This window comes from Lissotriton vulgaris, chromosome 8 (genome assembly GCF_964263255.1).
Source record: "Lissotriton vulgaris chromosome 8, aLisVul1.2, whole genome shotgun sequence".
NCBI lineage: Eukaryota > Metazoa > Chordata > Amphibia > Caudata > Salamandridae > Lissotriton > Lissotriton vulgaris.
Window position 1 is genome coordinate 635132289 of NC_141696.1, and position 22249 is coordinate 635154537.

The following is a 22249-nucleotide window of genomic DNA, read 5'->3' on the forward strand; positions in this document are numbered from 1 at the left end:
TTGCGCAATCAAAAATCCCATCAACAGTAACAGCAGTGAGGTATTGAGAGGCAGGGACTCTTCGTTGCTGGATATCACCATGGCAAAGGCATATAGAGTAATGTTAAATCTCCCGCCATATACCTCGCCAGCACAGATTCGCCTAGAGCTTGGATTAACAAAGCAACTTCACGCAAGGCGAGGTTCGTACATCAAGTGCTGGCACAAAATAAAAAATTCCGCCAGGAACACACTGAACCATCAGCTCTGGCAGGAACTCTGTAGCACATCCACCCTGCCGGCCAAAATATATTTGAACGAATCACTGGCCGCCACAGGACTAGGTGAGCTATGGCAAATTCCGACAAAGCACATGCACTTTAAACGCTTCGTAAACTAGGTTAAGAGAATTTCACTCACAGAAGATAAAGCCACATTTGCCCAACCAAGCCACACACGGATGACTCTGCAGCTACAAACTTTTTGGTCCACAAGCATACTTTGAATCGGGCTTCTCTAGTAAGTTTTAAGAGGCCTTTCTAAAATCCAGGTTGGGGATCCTGCCAGCCATACCCCATCTTCCACCATGGCTGAGAAAGAATTATGGGAATTTGTGCCGGCTATGCGGAGTTGGGAAAGAGGACATTGAACATATAATATGCTCCTGCATCAAACTAAAAGAAGAAAGGGTATGTCTCCTTAAAATTCACTTTAATGAACGTGGTATACGCACTCGGAGACGAGCAGTACGTGCATGTTTTAATCCAAGGGACCCACAACTAAATGGGAAGCTAGTCAAGTTCCTATCTCAAGTTGCTGCTAAGCAAAGGACCAGCGGTACAGTAACTTGCGCACACACCCCTGAGGCTTCAAGGAAAACTAACCATGGCCATACTGCACTTTTTTAACATTTATGAATGCCCTAGCACATAAAGCCTTTTAACAGTCCATTGATCGAATAGGAATTTAATCAAAATGTTTTATCAGAATGTATTTTTGCAATGATTTTAACTAATCAAAAACAATACATTTTTACTTACTACTGCCTTGATATGAATGCAGAACCCTATGCAGCAGTAGGACAGACTGGTCCCCATTTCATTAAAGTGCGCCTGCTTCCTGCTTCCCTAAACTTATTTTGACTCTTATTTACTGCTTACCTTTCTGAGAGGATGTGGCCTAACGGCTAGAGTGGTTGACCGCCAAGCTGGGGAACCAGGTTCCGTCTCTGCAGGGACGCTCAACATCCTGTGATTCTGGGCAAATCACTTAATCTCCGCATGCCTAAAAAAATGAATGTGCCCATCTGTAACTCCACTGATGCTCATGTAAAGCACTCCGATACGTTTGGGTCGAGTTAACGCTATATAAAGCTCTTAAAAAAAAAAAAAAAAAATTAAGCATGTGAATATATGAAAGATTTAGTGCTGAATATAGTTACTTGTAACTCCAGTTCTCCAGTGTTGGTATCTTTCATATTTTCACATGTGGCCCTCCCTCCTGGTAATAGAGGCGCATGTATTTATTATAGTAGTAGTAGTATAGCTTTATTTCGATACGGTACATATCATAAAAGCAGTACAAAAAGTAAAATCATTACAAAGGTGCATTGTGAGAAGTTGGCCCGATATGCAACGTTCGCTATTCTAGCGACCGCTATGTATCGTTCCAACGACCCTTATGGTGTTTGGTTGTAAGTCAACCTACAGACCAGCTATCCTAGTAGCGTGGATACGAGCAGTCTAAGGCTAAAGACTCGAGAGGGCGCGTTAAGCCAGCTGTTTACCACACATGTACCCCTTGAACACCCAGTGAAAGGACACCACACAAGTGTTATGAAAATAAACAATATATTTATTAAGAATCACAACAGCCCTGTACTCTTTATGAGGACAGGGTACTAAGCACAAACCAAATCTCTTTAGTAAATACTTCAAGTGCACAGTTTAAAGACAAGTGTCCGAGGACACGGAAAGGTTAAGGCAAGTCGGAAGCGAGGGACTCGGGACCCTAGAGTAAGGAGGCTATGCAGGCACCGAAATGCCGAGTTTACCTAGCCACGAGGGCTGCGGCTGCACAAGTCTTACAGGCGTCGGGGTCTTCGCTGACGAGCCAGGAGCCGGAAGAAAAGGAGTTGCTGGCCAGCGACCAGTGGTGTATAGTTCGTAGAGATTGATGAAAAACCTGAAAGCAGAGGGGACCAAGTTCGTACTACTAGCCAGTAGTCAGAGGGTACCAGGAAGGCACCAGTTGGCCGTCACCTCGACCAGGTGAGTGGGCGACGCTAGGCTCTGCAGTCTCACGGACCAGGAGGCGTTGTCGGCGACCACGGTGGAGGTGCGAGCTGTCCCACGACGGATGTCGCTGTCGGCGTCTTGAGGGGACCAGGAGGGTCCGGGGTGCTTCTCAAAGAGATGGAAGCAAGGGCCAGTCTGGAGCAACCAGACCGGCAGTGTTGGTTCTTGGGTGTCGTCACAGAAGGGCACAAGCCAGCGGCTAGTGACCAGACAACGTGCTGAGCAGCGAGCAGAAGGGCCCCACGCAGATCGTGGAGATGCTGGGAGACTGCACTTCGGTGCTGGAGCGACTCAGGGTCGGGGCTTCTCGGACCCCAGAGCACTCACCAGAGAGTTATCTCGATGGTCGTGCTGGTTTTTAAGAGCGTGCAGGTTCTGATGATGGCCGGTCCCTCGAGGTCTCGTCGCACCCACAGATCACAGCTGAGCTGATGACGTGGGTAGAGGTCAGAGGTGCCAGGGAAGCCGGTTCTCGTCGAGCTGGGCCGTCGGATTCCTTGAGGAAGGACTTACAGCAAACCGCAGAGTTCTTAGATGGTGCCCGCTGATGCAGGGTGACTACTCCTTAGCCACAAGGGAGAAATCTTGAGAAGAGTCTTGAAGTCCTTTCGTAGAAAGTATTCTTGATTCAAAGATGATCTAATTTGGAAGGGTCCCCGCTCCGGCCTTTATCCTAAAGAAAGGGGCGGGTGCATGACTAGGTCCTGCCCTAAGGGTGGGACCAGGAAGGGGGGTAGTTACACCCCTCTCCCCTGCCGGACTTTCCCCAGGCCAAGGCTGTCGCCCCTGGAACTGGTTCTAACCGGCAGATGCGTAGTGAGCACCGGGGTGCCACTCCGCAGTCACCTTCTCGCAAAAGCCCTACCTACCCAGAATACACAAACCCTGTCTGGGACGGTGCGAACACCGCCCTCGACAGGAAACCCTTTGTCCAAGTGCTCCTCGCTGGAAGGACTCCCAGCAGCAGGAGGTCAGACTCGTGTCTGTGGTGGCAGCATCCATTTTGTGGAGCTGAGGCTTTCGTTAACTTTAACCGGGGTTCACAGTTACGTACATGTCGTGTCCCTCTAGAAGGGCGGAATGCTAACCTCGTCGCCAGAGTTGGTGAGAGGGCAGCATCCCGATTCGTATGACACCTTACTCGACATGTCTTGATAACGCGACACCGAAGTTACCGATATGGTACGCGTTATCATGGAACAGCCATTGGGTCTTGAGTCCGCAAGCTGCAACCGGGCTCGGCTCGGGCCAGAGCTTAGTTCACACGAGCCCATGCACTCTGCCTTCAGGATTGTCAAGGCCTGCCATAGGAGTGACTGATAGGAACTCGGGTGTCCATTGGAGGGTTAGATATAGGGCGACTATATCTAAAGCAAAGGGTGATTACACGACTTTGCCCCAGCTGTCATGCAGCCAGTTGTGTCAGATTTAGGAGGCCAGCCAGGGGTGGCATAATACATGCTGCAGCCCCTGGCGGCCCTGGGTACACCTATGCCCTGCGTTACGGGGTCTGATAAGGTGGCCCAGTACCAATTGGAAATGCACCTAAGGTACATGGAATCCATTTTAACGAGAGAGCAGTAGGCCTGGGGTCCTGATTGGCAGGATCCCAGGTCGACTATGTCAAAAACCAGCTAAAACACAGGGCAAAAAGTTGGGGGCAACCATAGTCAGGATGTACCTTCCTACATGCATAATATAAAATACCGTAGGGAATCATAATAGACATTAATACATAAAATACACATTTAAGCGATCCTTGCAAATGTTTACACTAGTATCTAAAAACAGGTCACAGAAAAGAGGACATTATTGAATCAATAACTTTCTTGCAGATCTTATACGCCATGCCCAGCCAAGAAATTTTGCCATGCAGCATGCAAAGAATGGGCGGGCATCAGAGCGCAATATACGTAGTGCTTCTAAGTGTGATCTTGTTCCCAGACTTCTGCACAAGGGCTTTAACCATTTCAATCTAGGAGCTGCATAAGCACTGCACTCAAACAAAAGGTGGGCGTCCGACTCAACCCTTAAGTCGCAAAATGGACAAAATGGGACCGTTTGAAAGGGAGGATTCCAAGAGGAAGTAAACAATCCTAAGGGGAGAACACCCACCCTAAATTTGAAGTAGAGTGATCTGTCTCCAGAACTGTGGATTAGGTCCAAATAAGGTTCCCTGAAGGGGAGATCTTTAACTAGTAAAAATTGGGCAACAGATTTGCAAAGATTGGAGTTACGCATTCTGTTATTTTTTACCCATAGCCAGTAGGCATTCTTTAGAAGCAGCTTGGGCGGTGCTGTTTTATTGGCCCAAGCATCTCCCAATCCCAGCTCATAGAGCAATCGTTTTACCTCCCTAAACCAGGGTATCTTATTACAACCTGGGAGAGACAACAGATCTTTCAGGGCGTCAGCGTAACTACACAATTCTGGGACATTCCATACCCGGGACCAAAGTAGCAGAGGGCGCAGTTTTGCTTGCTCGCAAATTGGGCGAGTGCCTGCATCCAGCAAGAGGGGGATTGTAGGAGTGCTGTGGGGTAGCCTCATCAGATCTTTATGGAAGTTGTTTTCCATCTTTGCCAACGTATCGACTCTCTGCGTACCCCACAGTTCGGCGCCATATAAAGCTGCGCTTACAACCCTTGCTCTGTAGATATCTAGCACTGCCCCGATTGGTTTCAATGAGGAGGCTCGTTGTTCCTTGAGCAAAACACCCGTGACCCTTTTGTGCGTCAGGAACACCTTTTGATGGTGTGCCTTCCAACTCATTGAGTCACACAAGCGAATTCCCAAGTAGTCAAATTCTTTGACTCTCTCCAGGGGGGTGGAGTCTAAAACAGGTGGGGCGACGGATTTCTTGGGGGGATTAAGGACAAGGAATTTGGTCTTGCTTATATTTATAGCTAAACCCCTGCTATCACAGAAGGATTTAAAGCTAGAAAGCAATTTCTGGATGCCTGCTGGAGATTTCGAGATCAGGAGGGTGTCATCCGCAAACAGGAGCGTTGGGATCTTTCTGCCCGCCAGGGTAGGCGCATCCGCAGGGTGTTGCAGCAGATGCTCCACCACTCCGTTGACATATAGAGAAAACAGAGTGGGGGCAAGCACACACCCCTGGCGGACGCCCCTGTCTACTGGGATGCGAGATGTTTTTTCTCCCTGGACACCCCACCTGATCTGGGCGAAATTGCCTTCATGAAATTTTTTAAGCAAGAACAACAGGTAGTTAGGTAGCCCTAGACCATCGAGGACATTCCATAGTAGTTCCCGTGGGACTAGGTCGAAGGCCGTTCTCAAGTCTATAAAGACTAGATATAACGTACCCCCTCCCAGCACCACCACCTTCCAATATATCATCAGAAGGCGGAATGTTTGCTCGATGGTGCCTGTCCCTGTTCTAAAACCTGCCTGAAAATCAGACAGGATCTTTTCCTCGTCGGCCCATTGGAGGATCCTACCCAGAACAACTTTCCCCGCAACCTTCTGGGTTGAGTCCAGCAAGCTTAGGGGGCGGTAGTTTGCTGGGTCGTCCCTGCTGCCTTTCTTAAAAATAGGCACAACTTCTGCGCCCCTCCAAGAGTCAGGAAAGGATCCCCCTAGCAGAGCCTCATTTAAGAGTAAAGCAATTAATCTGCTCCATACTACCGGGTAGGATTTGAGTAAGTCCCCTGGGATACCATCAGGGCCTGGAGCCTTGTTGGGGACAATGCCCCTAATAGCCCCTTCTACTTCCTGACTAGTGAAAGGGAAGTCTATAGGAAGAGAATTAGCTATTGTAATGGCCAAAGATCCCGGGCATGGAGGAGACAAGTCCAGTGCAACAGAATAAAGCTTGGAGAATTGGGCAAACCAAGCATCACCCGGAATATTGCAGGTTATTTGTTGGTCAATGGGCTTGTTCCTTGCTCTTAGGAGATCCCAAAACCGTTTGGAATCCTTCAAGGTACCAGCTTCAGTTAGGTCACACAAGAAATGGTAATCATGAGCCTCCTTTGCCTCAACCACTGTTTTTTTGTAAGATTTCCTCGCGGAACTAATGGCGACCTTGTCCCTACTCTTTACTGCAGCAATAAGCTCCCCCTTGGCAATGCGACATTTAGGAGAGTACCAATTGTCTCTAGCATTGGAATCACTTTTGGAACCCACCCTGGGTTTAGTATATTGAATGGTAAACAATTTACTCAGTGATACTATGGTCTCTATAAAAAGTGGTAAGACTTTTGTACTGGCTGGGCTTGTAGCGTCAAGCCGAGGCTCCACCACTGACAAGATGGACCCGGCTTGCGCCATCCTTGCCTCATCAGCTTTAACTTTTGCCCACTTCAAACGCCTACCACAATTGGACGGAACAATTTCATGGGATGACTTCCAAATGGGTGCTTGCTTGTACTTCTTGTTTTGCCAATTTGGAGAGAGGGTTAAGCAAAGGGGGTTGTGGTCGCTATCGCAGGATGCTACAACCTCCATATCCAAGTGGAATGGCCAAAGATTATAATTCAGGATGATAAAATCGATTCTGGAGGAGTGACCCGTTCTATTGTAAGTGTGAGCTCCCATAAGGTCCGATTTTGAGCGGCCATTCACTGATCTCAAATTATGCTCCAAACAGAGTGCATTGATATCTAACGCACTGTGTGTCCATTTAGGAATCGGGTCCAGGGACAAGGTCGGGATACCCCTTCTTGCATCTTCTTCGAAAGAATTCAAGATATCCTCCTTTGCAAGCGGTTCGAAACAACAGTTGAAGTCGCCTGCAAGGAGAATATAAGAGTCAATCTTGCAAGCAGCTAGGTCGTTGCTAAGACCTGTCTGAGGTAGGCTTGATGTCCCGCACCTGGCGCCCCTCAGATATAGGTTGAAGACCTCTAACATCTTGCCCCCCTCGCAATGTATTGAGATCCTCTGCAAGTCAGGAGAATGAGTGGACCGATGGCTCACTTTTAAACCCAAAGCAATTCTAACCCATATTAAAAGGCCTCCAGACGGACGACCCTTTGAACCCCTTTGTTGGAGAGCTGGGACAAAATAGGTGGTAAATCCTACTCTATGTTTTGGGTCCAAGGTCCAGGTTTCTTGCAAAATGCAAATGTCAAATGGCTCTATGAACACATTCCATTCGGGATTATCAAAGTTCCGATTTAGCCCTGCCACATTCCAGCTTACAATCTTTAACGGAGGTACAGCTGTGATAGGTTGACTGGGGGAGTAAGCAAATGCAGTTGAAATAGGCACAGCCGCTAGGGGTGACCTGTCAAGGGGCTCATCTTGGGAAATTTTGTAGGAGGTTGTAAGGACCATGATTCCCTCAGACTGACTTCCTACAGATGAAGGTGTGGCCTGTACAGGGGCCTTTGGTGGGATATGCGAGGATTCCGACTGAGCATTCCTACCTTGTGGACTAAAGGCTCCCAATGCAGTCAGCTCGACTTGATCTGCACTACACTTAGCTATCAAACCCCCCTCAAAAATAGAGCTGTGTGGTGTTCGAACTAGGCCAAAAGGATGTACAGTTGCTGAGGGTTCGATGCCTGCACAAATGGACCCGGGACGCCCATGGGCTGGGAAAGATGGTACATTGCCCGCTGTGTGGGAACCTGAGTGCCTAGGGAGTCAATCTACTTCCTCCAGACCTCCGAATCTGTTTGAGATTGGGAAACCATTCCAATGTGAAAGGGGATCCACTTGATGGTTAAAATGGTTTCTCCTTGGTTGGTGATGGACTAATGACCAATTGTCCATCTGATTGTGGATCGGTCGTGGGGGATAGAAGAAGGACAAGGGTTTCGGAATGACAGAGGACCCTTCACTACAAGGCCACGAGCATATGTGCTGTGCTGTGTGCGGGTCATCGAAAGTTACAACTATACAATCCCCCGCATTTGTTTTCCTGGTTGGGCCCACCCAGGAAGTTCTGCGCACCATCAGCACTTTACTTCTACGGCCATTGGGGATAGGTCTATTGACATTAAGCCAATGCATTATTTTATTTTTCAAGGACCAATGATCCTCATATTGGCCATTGCTGATCTGTGGAACCCACATCAACACAACTACAAAATCATTTGCTTCCGGGGGAAGGTCAATATAGCCCCCTCTAAAATTGTTCTTAACCTGGAAGTCCCGGGTAGGTGGTATAGTTACCTTGTCAGGCTGGAGTTTTGAAGTTAGCCCAGCTTTAGAATTGACAGGTAATTGGGTTGGGGTCCGCTTCGGGGCCTTAGGGATTGTGACAGTAGGTATTTGATCCACCTTCACAGTCCTCGGTTTAGGAACCGGGCGTACAATTGTGGGTATAGTGGGCTGGCTTTGGTGTGTTTGCGCTAAGGGAGCTGGAGAAATAGCATCAGCTACAGGGAGGCCCTGATTCTCAAGACTTCTCAAACCGAGAGTGGCCAGAGCAATAATGCTCTTTTCCATCTCAAGTAAATTATTTTCGATTCGTGAAAGTCTGAGATCTAAGGGGGAAAGAAGCTTTTTAAGGGATTCCCATACCAGATCTATAAATTCCCTATCATTATTACCCAAACCATCTATCTGTGGACCTTCAGTCACTGGGGTGGAAGCAGGTAATTGCTCAATGGTTGTCCCCACCCCAACTCCCTCCAGTGGTGGCTGCTCCCCAAACGGCCGAGCAACTTTGATGGTGGGTGTTGGGCCATTCGTCGGTGTCAAGTGTTGTGGCACTGCGATTTTCGCCTTCTTCCGTGAATAGGCGGAACGAGAGCGCGCCTTCCGGTTTAATTGGGTGGCACTAGGGGCACTAGGGGCATTAAAGACCACTGGGGGGGGGAAGGGTAGGAATGGCATTCTGGACGCAAGAAGTGACGGGCGCGCTCACTTCCAGTAGATTGGGTTGTGAGGTGTGGTGTGGGGAAGGGATGAGTTGGGGAGGAGTCTGGTGTACCTCAGCCTGGGAAATTATACAGTGGGGGATGGGAGGACGCTCTGGAGTGACCGCCACAGCTATAGAGCCCAAGGAGGATTTTTTGGAAGTAGCAATGACTTCAGACAGTCTTCTGGCTGCTGCCAACTCGAGAGATACCCGAGTCTGAAGCTTAGATATTTCCTGGTCAATGGCGAAGTTAGTGCGGGTAATGAAGTCATCCATTGGACCACTAATTGGGTGACCACCTTTGGAGGCCTTACTCCTGGTTATTCTAGTGCACATATCTTAAGCAAGGGGCAAGGCCAAACAACAAAATATATATAAGAAAAGAAGGGCGTGGATCGAACTTTGCGGTCCTCTGTGGTAGGAAGTAGCGGGCGAAAGAGAGTAGGCCAGTCCAGTCCGCTCAGTCCTCGAACGGCCTCAAACGGCCCGCTCTTTGCCCGGTCTTCGCCCCGGTCGCTCCCGCGCGCGCGCTCCCGCGCAGCGAGGGACAGCTGTATCTATAGGTCCTTGGGCCAATGGGCAGAGACGTTCGAGGTGGGGCGGGGCGGTCAGGGAGAGCGGGGCCAGGTGACTCGGCCTCTCACACACCGGGACTCCTGGGAGTGTGAGTCCCGGGTTTTGCGCTCGCAGCCCTGCCGCTTTCCACAACCCCACAGCAGCGTCCACAAGACGGGAGAATCCGAAGCGGGACCCGCGGAGCGGGTACCGCGAGGCGTTGGTCAAGGACAGAAGAGCCTCCAGCAATCGGCAGCGCCGTCCAGGTTAGGCAAACAGGCAAACAGTGTCCCGCAGTACAGAGGGTCCTTCCCTCTTTTCAGCTGTTCGAGGTGGGGCGGGGCGGTCAGGGAGAGCGGGGCCAGGTGACTCGGCCTCTCACACACCGGGACTCCTGGGAGTGTGAGTCCCGGGTTTTGCGCTCGCAGCCCTGCCGCTTTCCACAACCCCACAGCAGCGTCCACAAGACGGGAGAATCCGAAGCGGGACCCGCGGAGCGGGTACCGCGAGGCGTTGGTCAAGGACAGAAGAGCCTCCAGCAATCGGCAGCGCCGTCCAGGTTAGGCAAACAGGCAAACAGTGTCCCGCAGTACAGAGGGTCCTTCCCTCTTTTCAGCTGTTCGAGGTGGGGCGGGGCGGTCAGGGAGAGCGGGGCCAGGTGACTCGGCCTCTCACACACCGGGACTCCTGGGAGTGTGAGTCCCGGGTTTTGCGCTCGCAGCCCTGCCGCTTTCCACAACCCCACAGCAGCGTCCACAAGACGGGAGAATCCGAAGCGGGACCCGCGGAGCGGGTACCGCGAGGCGTTGGTCAAGGACAGAAGAGCCTCCAGCAATCGGCAGCGCCGTCCAGGTTAGGCAAACAGGCAAACAGTGTCCCGCAGTACAGAGGGTCCTTCCCTCTTTTCAGCTGTTCGAGGTGGGGCGGGGCGGTCAGGGAGAGCGGGGCCAGGTGACTCGGCCTCTCACACACCGGGACTCCTGGGAGTGTGAGTCCCGGGTTTTGCGCTCGCAGCCCTGCCGCTTTCCACAACCCCACAGCAGCGTCCACAAGACGGGAGAATCCGAAGCGGGACCCGCGGAGCGGGTACCGCGAGGCGTTGGTCAAGGACAGAAGAGCCTCCAGCAATCGGCAGCGCCGTCCAGGTTAGGCAAACAGGCAAACAGTGTCCCGCAGTACAGAGGGTCCTTCCCTCTTTTCAGCTGTTCGAGGTGGGGTGGGGTGGGGCGGGGCGGTCAGGGAGAGCGGGGCCAGGTGACTCGGCCTCTCACACACCGGGACTCCTGGGAGTGTGAGTCCCGGGTTTTGCGCTCGCAGCCCTGCCGCTTTCCACAACCCCACAGCAGCGTCCACAAGATATTTATTATATACTCTTCTCACGCTGAGTTGCGAAATCTGCGCTATGGCGGCCACTTTGGGGTGTAGGAGAACTAGCACTGCCACCTCATTGGCTAAAGTTTTTTTAGTAGCACATCCGCCACATTTTGGACAATCAAAACATTGTTGTTGATGGCCTGTGGCCATTTGAACGTTTTACTGTTACCAGGAAGTCTCAGTGTAACAATGGGGAATTATTCAAGCTTGTGACTAGATGAAATATGAAAAATGCTTTAGTTACAGGTAAGTAACTCACTTCTTCGAATGACTGCTCTTTTAGGTACACTTGCTCGTATGGCCGTCCTTTGGGCTAGTGAGGAGCACTAGAAGGAGATGGTAAAGCAACAGTTGTAAAGATGGGAGCAGAACACTGCTTGTAACTTGACACTCTACCACAATAGGATGTGCAAGAGTGTTGAAGGCTGTATTTGGAACGAGTATGATAAGAATAAAACTTTAGTGAGGGCTGTCGGAGTATTGTGAAGATGGTTTAAAAATGCATGGGGTTTACTAGATTGACAAAGGCTAAATACGAAAAGCAGATTGATTGCATTTCAGAGAAAAAGGTTGTATGGTGACAGTTGGACACTTTTTTCGACAGAGGCTAAGTAATTGCAGATTTTTAATGTTTTGAGTGAAAGCTTGAGAGTAGTACGTTGTTTAACAGTTTAGGGACCTGTTTAAGCGCTGGATGCGAGGGTAAAGGGTGTTATCAGTGTGCATGGTCTCGGGAAAGAGTGAAAAGGCCAGATAGGGTGGACAGTGGATCAGTTCTGCAGTTGGGATTGTAGAACAGGAGTTGAAGAGCCTCAGACAAAATGAACGGAACTCCTTGGTAGCATTATCAATCTTAAAATTGTGATCTTGTATGTAATGTTTTTATTTGTGAACTATTAGTGTGCGCAGGGTTTTTCTTAGGTCATGGATATATTGTGAAGATGTTTCCTTTAAGCGGTGGTCTTGCATGCCTTTTGTTGGGGACATTTCTATTGCTTTGTGATTGCCCAAAGTAGCAGCATTTCGTTATCTAGTAAGCTGCAATTTGTATTTTGCAACCCTTTTTTTGCATTACAACATGTTGATTTGGGGTAGATCTAGAGACCAGAATGGAAGGGGCAAAGAGTAAATTTGCTTAGGGCTGGTGGACAGTGTTTGAATGTTTCTTTCGTTCATTTCTTCTCTGTGATTGTTTTGAGGCAGAGGAACTGCCATGCTTTACTTTATTAACGTCTCGTGTCACATCTTTGTTTACCCACCGCAGATTGTGGCAATGGCGGCTTTGGTCCACCCTAAATATCCTCTCGACAAAGCACCTCCCCAGCCACCCTACCAAGCGCACTTTTGTGGTGAGTATCTATATTGGTGTGCGACCGATTCATTGTAAATTTTGTCATCTTGGCTGAAAATGAAAACTTGGTTTGTTTTCTGTAACACCATCAAGACTTATTTGTTGCTTTGTGCGCTGCAGAGCATCAGACATCTTGCAGATGGGCTATTAAATAGCAAATATTTTTTTTGTTTCACAAGAATTTTTCTTGATTTCGAATTGAGAACCGTTCAGTGAGGTAGTTTCATTGTCTGATTGTGCTGTAGTATTCAGTCCCATGAGCCTTGATTTCAGTTACTCCTTCATGCCCTGCGTTTTGTTTTTAGCTCCAATTTGTTTGTTTGAAATTATCCTCTGCATTCTGATCTGACCTCTGCATGTACTTGCATAAATTATTTGTTTTTAAACTATTTAAGGTTTTCAAGAACACGAACCATGGGTGTGCACACAGTAGCGAGCAAGGGCAATACACAGACATGTAATGCAATGACAATGATGCAAGACCCCGCCCCCCCACCCCCCCACACACACACACCCATTCTCCCCTCCATATATATTCTCGGGCAATAACCAAGTGATAGTGCTCGGATTATTAAAATATTATAAGTGACCTAAACCTCTCATGAAATCACGCACAAACTAAACCCATGGATCTTTAAGGCCTCTTCAAAGTTCAAACTATCCCGTAGAATCTCCCTGTTTAACTTGGTCTGTTCTTTTACCAAATCCTGTGCCAGAGGAGAATAGGTTCCAGTTTTTTGAGGTCCGAAATATATGGGAGGCCCAGCTCAGCATGACAAACATATGAGGAGGTCCTGGCTGGAACTGACAAAATATACCTTAAGAACGTGTTTTCCACTAATTGTATCTGGTGTGTGTCAACAAAACCCCACCCCCGCTCCATACATTGCTGTAGTGGTACATTTAGCTTTATACATTTGGTTAAGTTCTCCTGGCGGTTTCCTACCACATTTTTTCGAGAAGGTGGCCAGAGCAGTTGTTGTCCTGATAAACGCCATCTGTTTTGCAGAGACGGTTTGGCTCCATAGACCATTCTGATTAAATAGAATAGCAAGATATGAAAAACTCTTGGTAGGGTCTATTTTGCCCATCCACAAACCTGTCGCTAGGCCTCTGATTCACTAGACCACATCTCATTATAAAGGTCTTTGTCGTGTTAATGCTAAGACCAAGATCCTTCATAAAATTAGAAAAATTGTTTATAACCTTGGGGAGACTGATCTGCGTACTTGGCATCAACACTGCATCATCCGCATAGAGGAGAGCAGGTATAGGACGTCCACCTATTTGGGGAAAGTCTCGACCATCCTTAAGCAATGCCTGCCCCAGCCCATTATTATAAAAGTTAAAAAGGAAGGGGGCTAGTACACAACCTTGCCTAACCCCCCTCCTAATGGGGAAAAGGCAGTACGCTCCCCACCCAGACCAAAAAGCACTTATGCCTTTGCACCACTAGAGGCGCTTAAGAAAATGGATAATATTAGGGTCAACCCTCACGGTCTCAAGGACCTCCCAAAGTTTACCATGCCTCACGCAGTCTAAGGCCGCAGTGAGGTCCACAAAGGCTAAAAACAATCTGCCCATCGCCCTAGTGTACTGCCCCACGAAAATAGCTACATTTAGGCTCTGCTCTGTTGTCCCTAGCCCCTTTGGAAAAATATATTGAAGATCAGATAGAATCTGGCTGTTCTCGGCCCAGTCATGTAGGCGTTCCAAGATAATTCGCCCAACTACTTTTGCCAAAGAATCCAATAAGGAAATGGGCCTATAGCAGCAAGGATCCTGACATTCCACTTTTTTAAAGATGGGAACAATGATAAATTCCACCGAGGTCGACGGAAATGAGGCCTGGCAACTGGCATTTATTACGTGTGATAATTGGTCCCCAAAGATTTGTGTTTAACTTAAACAGGTCCACTGGGACCCCATCTGGCCCAGGGGCCTTGTCACCTAGGCTTGCTGAGAGTGCTTTATTTACTTCCTCCAAGGTAAAGTGGAGGTCCAAATTATGGGTGGTTTCCTCTTGAGAATTGCGGAGTTGGATATTAGTTTCCCTGCTTGTTGTACACAGAGGAAACCTGTTCAATCCATCGATCCTCGGATATGGCAATTTCTATTGAGGGGTCCCCTCCAGGTGATAAAAATTGTGTTTTTACTGCTTTTCCAAAAGACAGCTCTATCTTTCATTTGTTAAGCTATGTGGAGGGAATCCCAGGCTTCTTTCCTCAGGACATTTTTTCTTTCTATGAGGGCAACCCTATAGCCCCTTCTTGCCTGCCTAATGTTAATGAGATTCCTTGATAGTTTATGTAACTCGTGCCTCAGGGTAGTATAAGCTTGTGTACACTTTGTATAGAACCAACCCTGGGGATCAGCCTATTTTCGATTTTGGGAATGTAGTACTTCCCTTACCATACCGGAGAGGCTCCACTCCTGTGGTCCCCAGAATGGTGGCCTCTAGATCTTGTGCCAGTGCCAAGTCCAAAACAGACCGTTAAAAATCTTGGTGTACGTTTGGATCAGGCACTGGTACTTAAAGAACATGTCAATCAAGTTGCTGGTCTATGCTTCCATACCATCGGACTTTTGTGACGAGTTTTTCCATTCTTGCCTGACCATCATCGTAAGACTTTGGTCCAGACGTTGGTGGTCAGTAGATTGGACTATTGTAATGGCCTGTTCATCTCGGCCAATGAGTAACAACTTAACCGTCTGCAAGTGGTCCAGAACACCGCGGCAAGGCTGGTGCTCAATGTTCTGCCCAGGACCCCCTCCCGCCCGCTCTTGGATAGCCTTCATTGGCTGCCTGTTCGGCAGCGGGTTAAATATAAAATCTGCTGTACCATACACAAATGTCTCTTTGGTACAGGCCCTAAATACTTAACGGACAAGTTCATTCCCTACAGTCCTGGACGCTCCTTGCGTTCAAGTAATCAGCAACGGCTTCAGGTCCCTAGGATCAAGAGGGCAAGACAGGGAGGACGTGCCCTCTCTTATAAAGGCCCCATTCTCTGGAACTCACTTCCACTTGCCCTAAAGACTAATTTGAATTTCCAATCCTTTAGGAAGGTCCTTAAGACCCATCTATATTCCACCATATAATCTGCTGGTAGTACAACTATTTGATTATCAGTCTAACATCTGTACTTGCGCTCAAGCACAGAGATACCCCTTCGGGGGTAGAGTCCTGCGCTATATAAGAAATAAAATAAATAAATACTTGCTTTTACTTGGAAGGAAGATAGAATGCTGTCAGAGGTAGCTGACTCACTCAGGCAGGTGTCAAAGGCCAGTCTACATTTGGTTACCAGTTTTTTTTAAGACCACTGCAGGGTCCACCATGGACCAACGTAAAGTGTATCCATTGACTTTATTGATTTTTATATTTGCTAATGCCTGGTCGACCTGATCATCCCTTCCCGATTTAGTTGTTGGAAAATAAGAAACCGATATACACAGAGGGAAGTGGTCACTCAGCGAATTATCATCAACCGTAAAGAAATTCAGTCTAGATGCGTGGGTATTTGACAATAATATATAATCTAGAAGGCTGAGGCATTAAAACCCAGGTATAGGGAGAGGACCAATTCATTAAACAACTCCCCTGTTCTGGGGTGGCACATTTAAGTATTGCTTATACCTTCTTCATCATTAAAACCACAAGTTCTACCATCCTCATGGGAGCACAAAGCACAATTAAAATCACCAGCCAATATTAGCATCACTGTCATTGCACAAGGATTTCAAATCATTGCCCAGTTTCTTAACCACCTTGAAAAGTCTATCTGGTGGAATATTGCTGTAAAGGTTAGCCAATAGAATGGGTTGCACTTAAATGCAGTGTGATTAGTTGATAATACCTTTCCCCATGGTATGTCTCAATCTTGTTTATTATTAACTTATTAGATATATAAGTGCAGAGCCCGCCTTTTGCTCTGCCACTTAAACCCCCGACTGCTTGCATATTAAACGTTTTGAACCCATTTATATGTTCCTTTGACCATGTTTCCTGGAAACCTATTATATCAAAATTTAATATAAAATCACACCATAGTGGATTATTTACTTGGAACGTAAACCTGATAAGTTCCAGGAGATGAGACTACAGCCAGAACTCTTCGAAATACATGGGGTCTGGTGGTTACGGAAGTAGGGGGCTTAAGGCCACCTTTGCAGATGGGTACATGGGCTAAGCTCTGGTGATCATGCGATTTGAGGGGGTAGGGCAGATTCTGTAGGGTAAAGCCAGTATCTTGGACTTCTCTTCAATTAAGGCTAAGAGTGTTGTACAATTGTCTTGCTCTATGTTGACTTGAGCTATGTTATCCTGCCTTGGAACCTTATCTCCAGGGTACCCATATAGACCACCATCAGATTTTGGACACTGGCTCTGAGGGGTCAGTCAGTCAATATCTTCTAGGGTATTCAGAATATCAAAATGATTACTGACTGGGACTGCATACTTTAGTTGGCTTGCCTGTGTGAATCTCTTCTCTGCAATATACCAGGGGGGTGTCCAGGTGGTTCGTAGAAAAAACCCATACTTGGAGGATTGGCTAGTAACGGCAAAGTTTGGGCAAAAATGCAATCAAGACATGCAAGCAGTAATTGCCATGATGTGTCTGTTTCACCATAAATGAGAAATCACCACACCTGGGACAGGTGAAAGATTTCTTGGGAGTAACCCTGATCCTTTAACGGCATGGACATAGCTAGTCCCCAAGAGAAGGATAGCTGCTGCAGAGCAAATTCACCTCTATTAGAAAGAGCAGTCCCTGAAAGTAAGGAACATCATGAAATTGACGGGCATGATGGCATCATGTAGTTCCCTCATATGAGACTGCACATGCGCCCCATACAGGAATGGATCTGCACTGGATGCTCACAGGAAGTTGGGTGGATCTAGTGGTGGCTACAGTAACGGTGCAACAAGAATTGGAATGATGGAACACAGCAAATGCGAGGATGGGGAGACCTCATAAAGCACCAATCCCCCACAATGACCATAATGACTACCACATCCCAGAGAGGCTGGGAATCACGTATTGGCTTCCTGAAGGCCAGAGGACTCTGGAGTCCTACGGATGCTGTGAAACACATACTATCCGGAACTAATGACAGTTTTCCTAGTTTTCCCATACTAGTCCCCACTTGCAACACAACAACTATGTTCTACCTTCACAAGCAGAGAGGAACAAAGTCCTTCCCACTGTGGGGACTAGTGCAGAAGGTATGGAAATGGGAGGCCCACCTGAACACAACATTGGTAATGATTCATTTCCCGGGGAAGCTGAACACAGAGGCAGGCACTTAGCAGACAAGAAAACACCTCCCATGAATGGGAGATAAAACAGGAGGTACTGGGCAGCATATTCAAATGTTGGGACAAACCAAACATAGGCCTATTTGCAAGTCCAGAAAACTCAAAATGCTGAGACTTAGCGTCCAGATTACCACACCACCAATCCAAGGGTTATCCCCTGTCGATAGATTAGTCAGGCAGATTTGCATACACCTTTCTGCCGATTCCCCTGATCCCAAGGACACTGATCAAAGCCAGACAACTGGGGACATCACACTCGTAGCCCAGCAGTGGGCCAGACCAACTTTTTTTAGACCTATTGGAGATGTCCTAAGGACAGATGGTTCAAATCAAAGCAATACAGGATCCGTTAACTATACAAAACGGAAGCGTGTGCCACCCGGAACCAACCCCACTCAACCTAGCAGGGTTGCTCCTGAATACCTAGAATACCTAGAATTTGGACATCTACAGCAATCCCCCCCCCCCCCCCCCCCCCCCGCAAACCAGGGAACACCAGTGACCAAGGGGATATTTGTATGATGGATAATGGAAACTATGCAGACCTACTGCATAAGGACGTCATAGGCTCTACCAACATGCCCAAGGGCACACTCCACAAGGAAGAAGGGCGTAATGCGAATGCTCCTAGCTAACCTACATCTGTATGGCTGTGACTTGTCCATCCCCCTCGCACCTTCCCAAAAACGCTACTGTGTGGACATCCAGATAAACAAGGAGGCCCAGATTAGACGGAGTACTTCAACACTCGTTTGGGCTAAAATGGGGATGTGTTGGCAATCTACCAAAAGGAAGGAAATACCGCTATATAATCAGATGCACAGCATGTAAGTCCACAAAAGGATTCATGCAGCAAAATGAAATGGTTACTTATCAATTGGAGTAATTTTGCAACCTGGAGAGTTTTATGGATTCATGTGACCCAACCACTTCCCCGGAAATAGGGGAAGAGGCAAACAGGAGAAGTGAGCAACTCTTCAAGGCAAAAAAAATCCAAACCAGCCAGGAGGAAGAAAAAAAAGATTCTGAAGATGGCGACCACGTAGATTAACTTCCAGGGCACCATCTGACTTCGCACAAGGGATGGACTTAACACCGAATGGTGGCCTGACTCTCAAAACAACAAAAAAGAGAAGGACAAACTCATTTCTGGACCCAAACACTAGATGGGGAAATAAATGCACAGCATGTGAATCCAGAAAACTCTTCCGGTTGTAAAACTACACCTGTTGGTAAGTAACCATTTCGTTACTGCATATCTGTCAACGAATCGAACCCCATATGTACCGTAATTATTTAAAACCGATAAGAACTGCCTTTAAAACCTTTTGTGGCTTAGGCCTCCTAGAATTAATTGTATTTTTGTGTAGAAATGTTAACCCTCAAATATTTATCTTTAAAAGGACTATTATTTGAGTTTGGTCTTCACTAAATTCCTGCAATCTGACGTTTTTAATTTCTTTGGCTTTCAGTTTCTCCTCCTTCCTGATTCTCTCTTGTCATGTCTCCTATCAGAGAAGAGAAGTGTGCATCTGCCTCAGCATGTATTGCTAGGAAAATACACATATAATTACATTTTTCAGATGCTAGAAAGTGTCCTGCTCATCATGTTTTACCAGAAAGTTCAGATATGTTATGCCCGAGCTAAATTTCAGGATTTCTAGAATCGAGAGGATGGAGGGCGGTACGAGGTGGCTCAAATGGCAAAAGCGAGATGTGTGTTAACAATTTGCTACTTATTGCAGGGTGTGTAGTAAATACTGGCTTTTAAAGTTTCACTTTAATAATTCTCACTGGTTGACATCACATGCGGTCTCAAATGTAGCTTGGACTTTTGTTTTAAGGAATAACTTGATTTTGTCATGGTCCTGTATTATTTGTAGGTCTATTTTTTCTTTAGTCCTTGCAATAAAGTATTTGGCTTGCTCCTTTTGTAACTTTGCCACCAGCTTTTGCCATGCCCAATTTTCCCATTTGTTTCTTGACCTTAGCCAATGAATTATCTTCTTTGTTATTCTATTAAGTGTAATTGACTCAAAGACTCAAAAATGCTAAAATTCTGCACCACCGTTTGTGACTTTGCTTACATGTGGTGGTATTTTGGTGCTTTTAGTTCCCTGTGAATATCCTTCAGTCTCTAATTCTGTTTGACCTAGCATCTTCAGCTATGCATATCCCTTGGATCAGTTCCTTCAAAACATCCCATAGTAGAGCCAAATCTACAATCCCCAGTGTCATTAAGTGGTAGATACTTTAATCTGTATGAAATGTCTTTACTGACAACTTAGTCCTGAACAAGGGAACAATGAATCCTCCAAATTTAATCTTAATCTGGACCAAAAGCTCACCAATCTGTTGTACAGATATTGAAGCATGAACCTGTAGGGGCTTCACACCATGCTCCAAGGTTCTAGGTCAGTGTTTGGTCTAAAAACATATTTGCACTGTAGATTTGTGGCTTCCAAAGAAAGTGAAAAAATCGAACTCTTCGATGTGTAATCTCAACACTGTTACTGAACCTAGCTCGTATATCTATTTCCTCCCCTGTTGAGTTAACCTCATCGTACCCCATATCGTGAGCTCAAATTCTCCTTGTCCCTGTTCAACACAAGGTTACCGTCCCCTCCTATAATAAGTGGCCAGTTTTTGTTGTGGCAGTTTCTGATTTGTATGGTGAAGAAATTCTTCCTGGTCATGATTTGGGTCATACACTTATGCTGAGACCTTTATACCCCTCTGAAGACCCTTAAGCGATATCCAACTCTCCTCATCTGGAACAATGTTCCGTATGGAGAACCCAAATATTCATTTTGTGCTGTCAGGATCCCAAACACCCCTCTTTTTTGGTTGAGGGATTGAGACAAAAGATTGAGGGTGGGGGAGGGGAGGGACGTTTCTGACCAAAGTCTCCAGGTATCTTTTGTCAATGGGAGAGTGTCCTATAGGAACCATATATTAACTTTGACTTACCAATTCCGATAATTTCTACCATAAAATAATACACAAATATGGAAACTACCAATCCTCAGCTTAAATGCACAGATGATAAAGAAATATTTTATTTAGATCACAAACATAAAAAATAAATCCAAATGTATTTTTAATGGGAAGGTTAAAGCTTTTCTAAATTCATGTGAGGCCTCCCATCGCCCAAATTATATTCTGTTTGAGGCACTTGCACTGCTCTCACAAATCAATCCTAGGATACCATCTACATTTTTAGTATTCAAATTCCAATGGCAAGATAAAGCATGCGACACCCTATATTCCCATGGAACTAGGGTAATTAATGCTATGTGTACAAAACAAGATGTCAGTAGCAATTACTTTGGGGGGAGTGAACATTCAGTTCTTATGTAGGGCTAACTTAATCAGTTGCCCTGTATTCACTATCAGTGTGCTATAAAATCATGAGATTTGGAATTTAATTAATTAAATGTGTATTGTACCTATATGTATATATGTATACACACACATGTAGGTTGTGTGATGGAACCACGTTTGCCTTTACCATGCATGCAGGTTCCACACTGTCTCAACAATGCCAGTCTTAACCAAGAATATGCCTTTATCACGCTTGCCTTTACAATGAATTATGCATTGTTAAGTCATGTATGGTAAAGACATATCTATGGTTGACTGGACAGGTAACTTTTAACCTCCTGATCCTTACCCCAGCCCTAACTCTCAAAACTACCCCCTCCCCCCTTAAACTACCCCCTCCCTCCTGAAAACCAGCTCCTTCCCGAGTCCTAAAAATTACCCCTCCCTCCCCAAGCCCTAAAAAAACAACACGAGCCCTAAAAAAAATACCCCGCCCTCTCCTAAGCCCTAAAAACTACCCTGAGCCCTACAAACTACCCTGCCCCCTAGCCCTAAAAAGTATTAGGATCCCTGTCCCCCCGAGCTGGAGAAGTGCCCCAAGCCCTGCAGTTAAAACTAAAACTACCCCTGCCCTCCAAATCCACCCCCCCACACACCCTGAAAGACTGCGCCAAGAACCATAAGGTTTGATAGGAACCGGCAACGCTCCCTGATGGCCGCCAACGACTCCGTGGAATTTAGCAAATGTGAATAGTTCGTCGTCTTTCAATCTAAGATTCTACCTTAGATCGTCTATTCTCCTGCTTTAGATGCACTTGGGTACTGCTCTTCATGTTTCTGCCAACTGGCTTTGGTTTCGGCAGCGGCAGAGTATCAATGGATCCTGGCCACAGAGCCACATTCCCAGCTGGGCTAAGTGATGGCAGCTTGTCAGTTTCGCCAGGTGATCGCTGCCCAGGTCCCTGCTCTGGCACTAAACTAATCTCACCCACGTGCATGCTTCAGTTCATCTGTGATGTTAGCCTTTGATACTAGCAACCTCCTGCAGTGTGCTTCATCCAGACCCTTGTGCCCTACTTTGTACAGCTGCCAAATGCCCTGTGTCATATCAAATGTGATATTTTCACCCAGTTCTTTCACCCAACCTTGTCATCTGAGAATTGTAGTTTCGCGTTCACCATAGCGCTTACTTTCTGACGGTAATGTTCTGC

At 46.9% G+C, this 22249-nt stretch overlaps 1 protein-coding gene across 1 annotated transcript in view; it reads left to right on the top strand.

The window, feature by feature from the left end:
• POLA1 (DNA polymerase alpha 1, catalytic subunit) overlaps positions 1-22249 on the top strand; it is a 2033948-nt gene that overhangs the window by 381546 nt on the left and 1630153 nt on the right. Inside the window, exon 16 of the mRNA XM_086934515.1 lies at positions 12305-12389. Within this exon, the coding sequence (XP_086790641.1) occupies positions 12305-12389 (85 nt within the window). The remainder of the gene's footprint in view (positions 1-12304; positions 12390-22249) is intronic.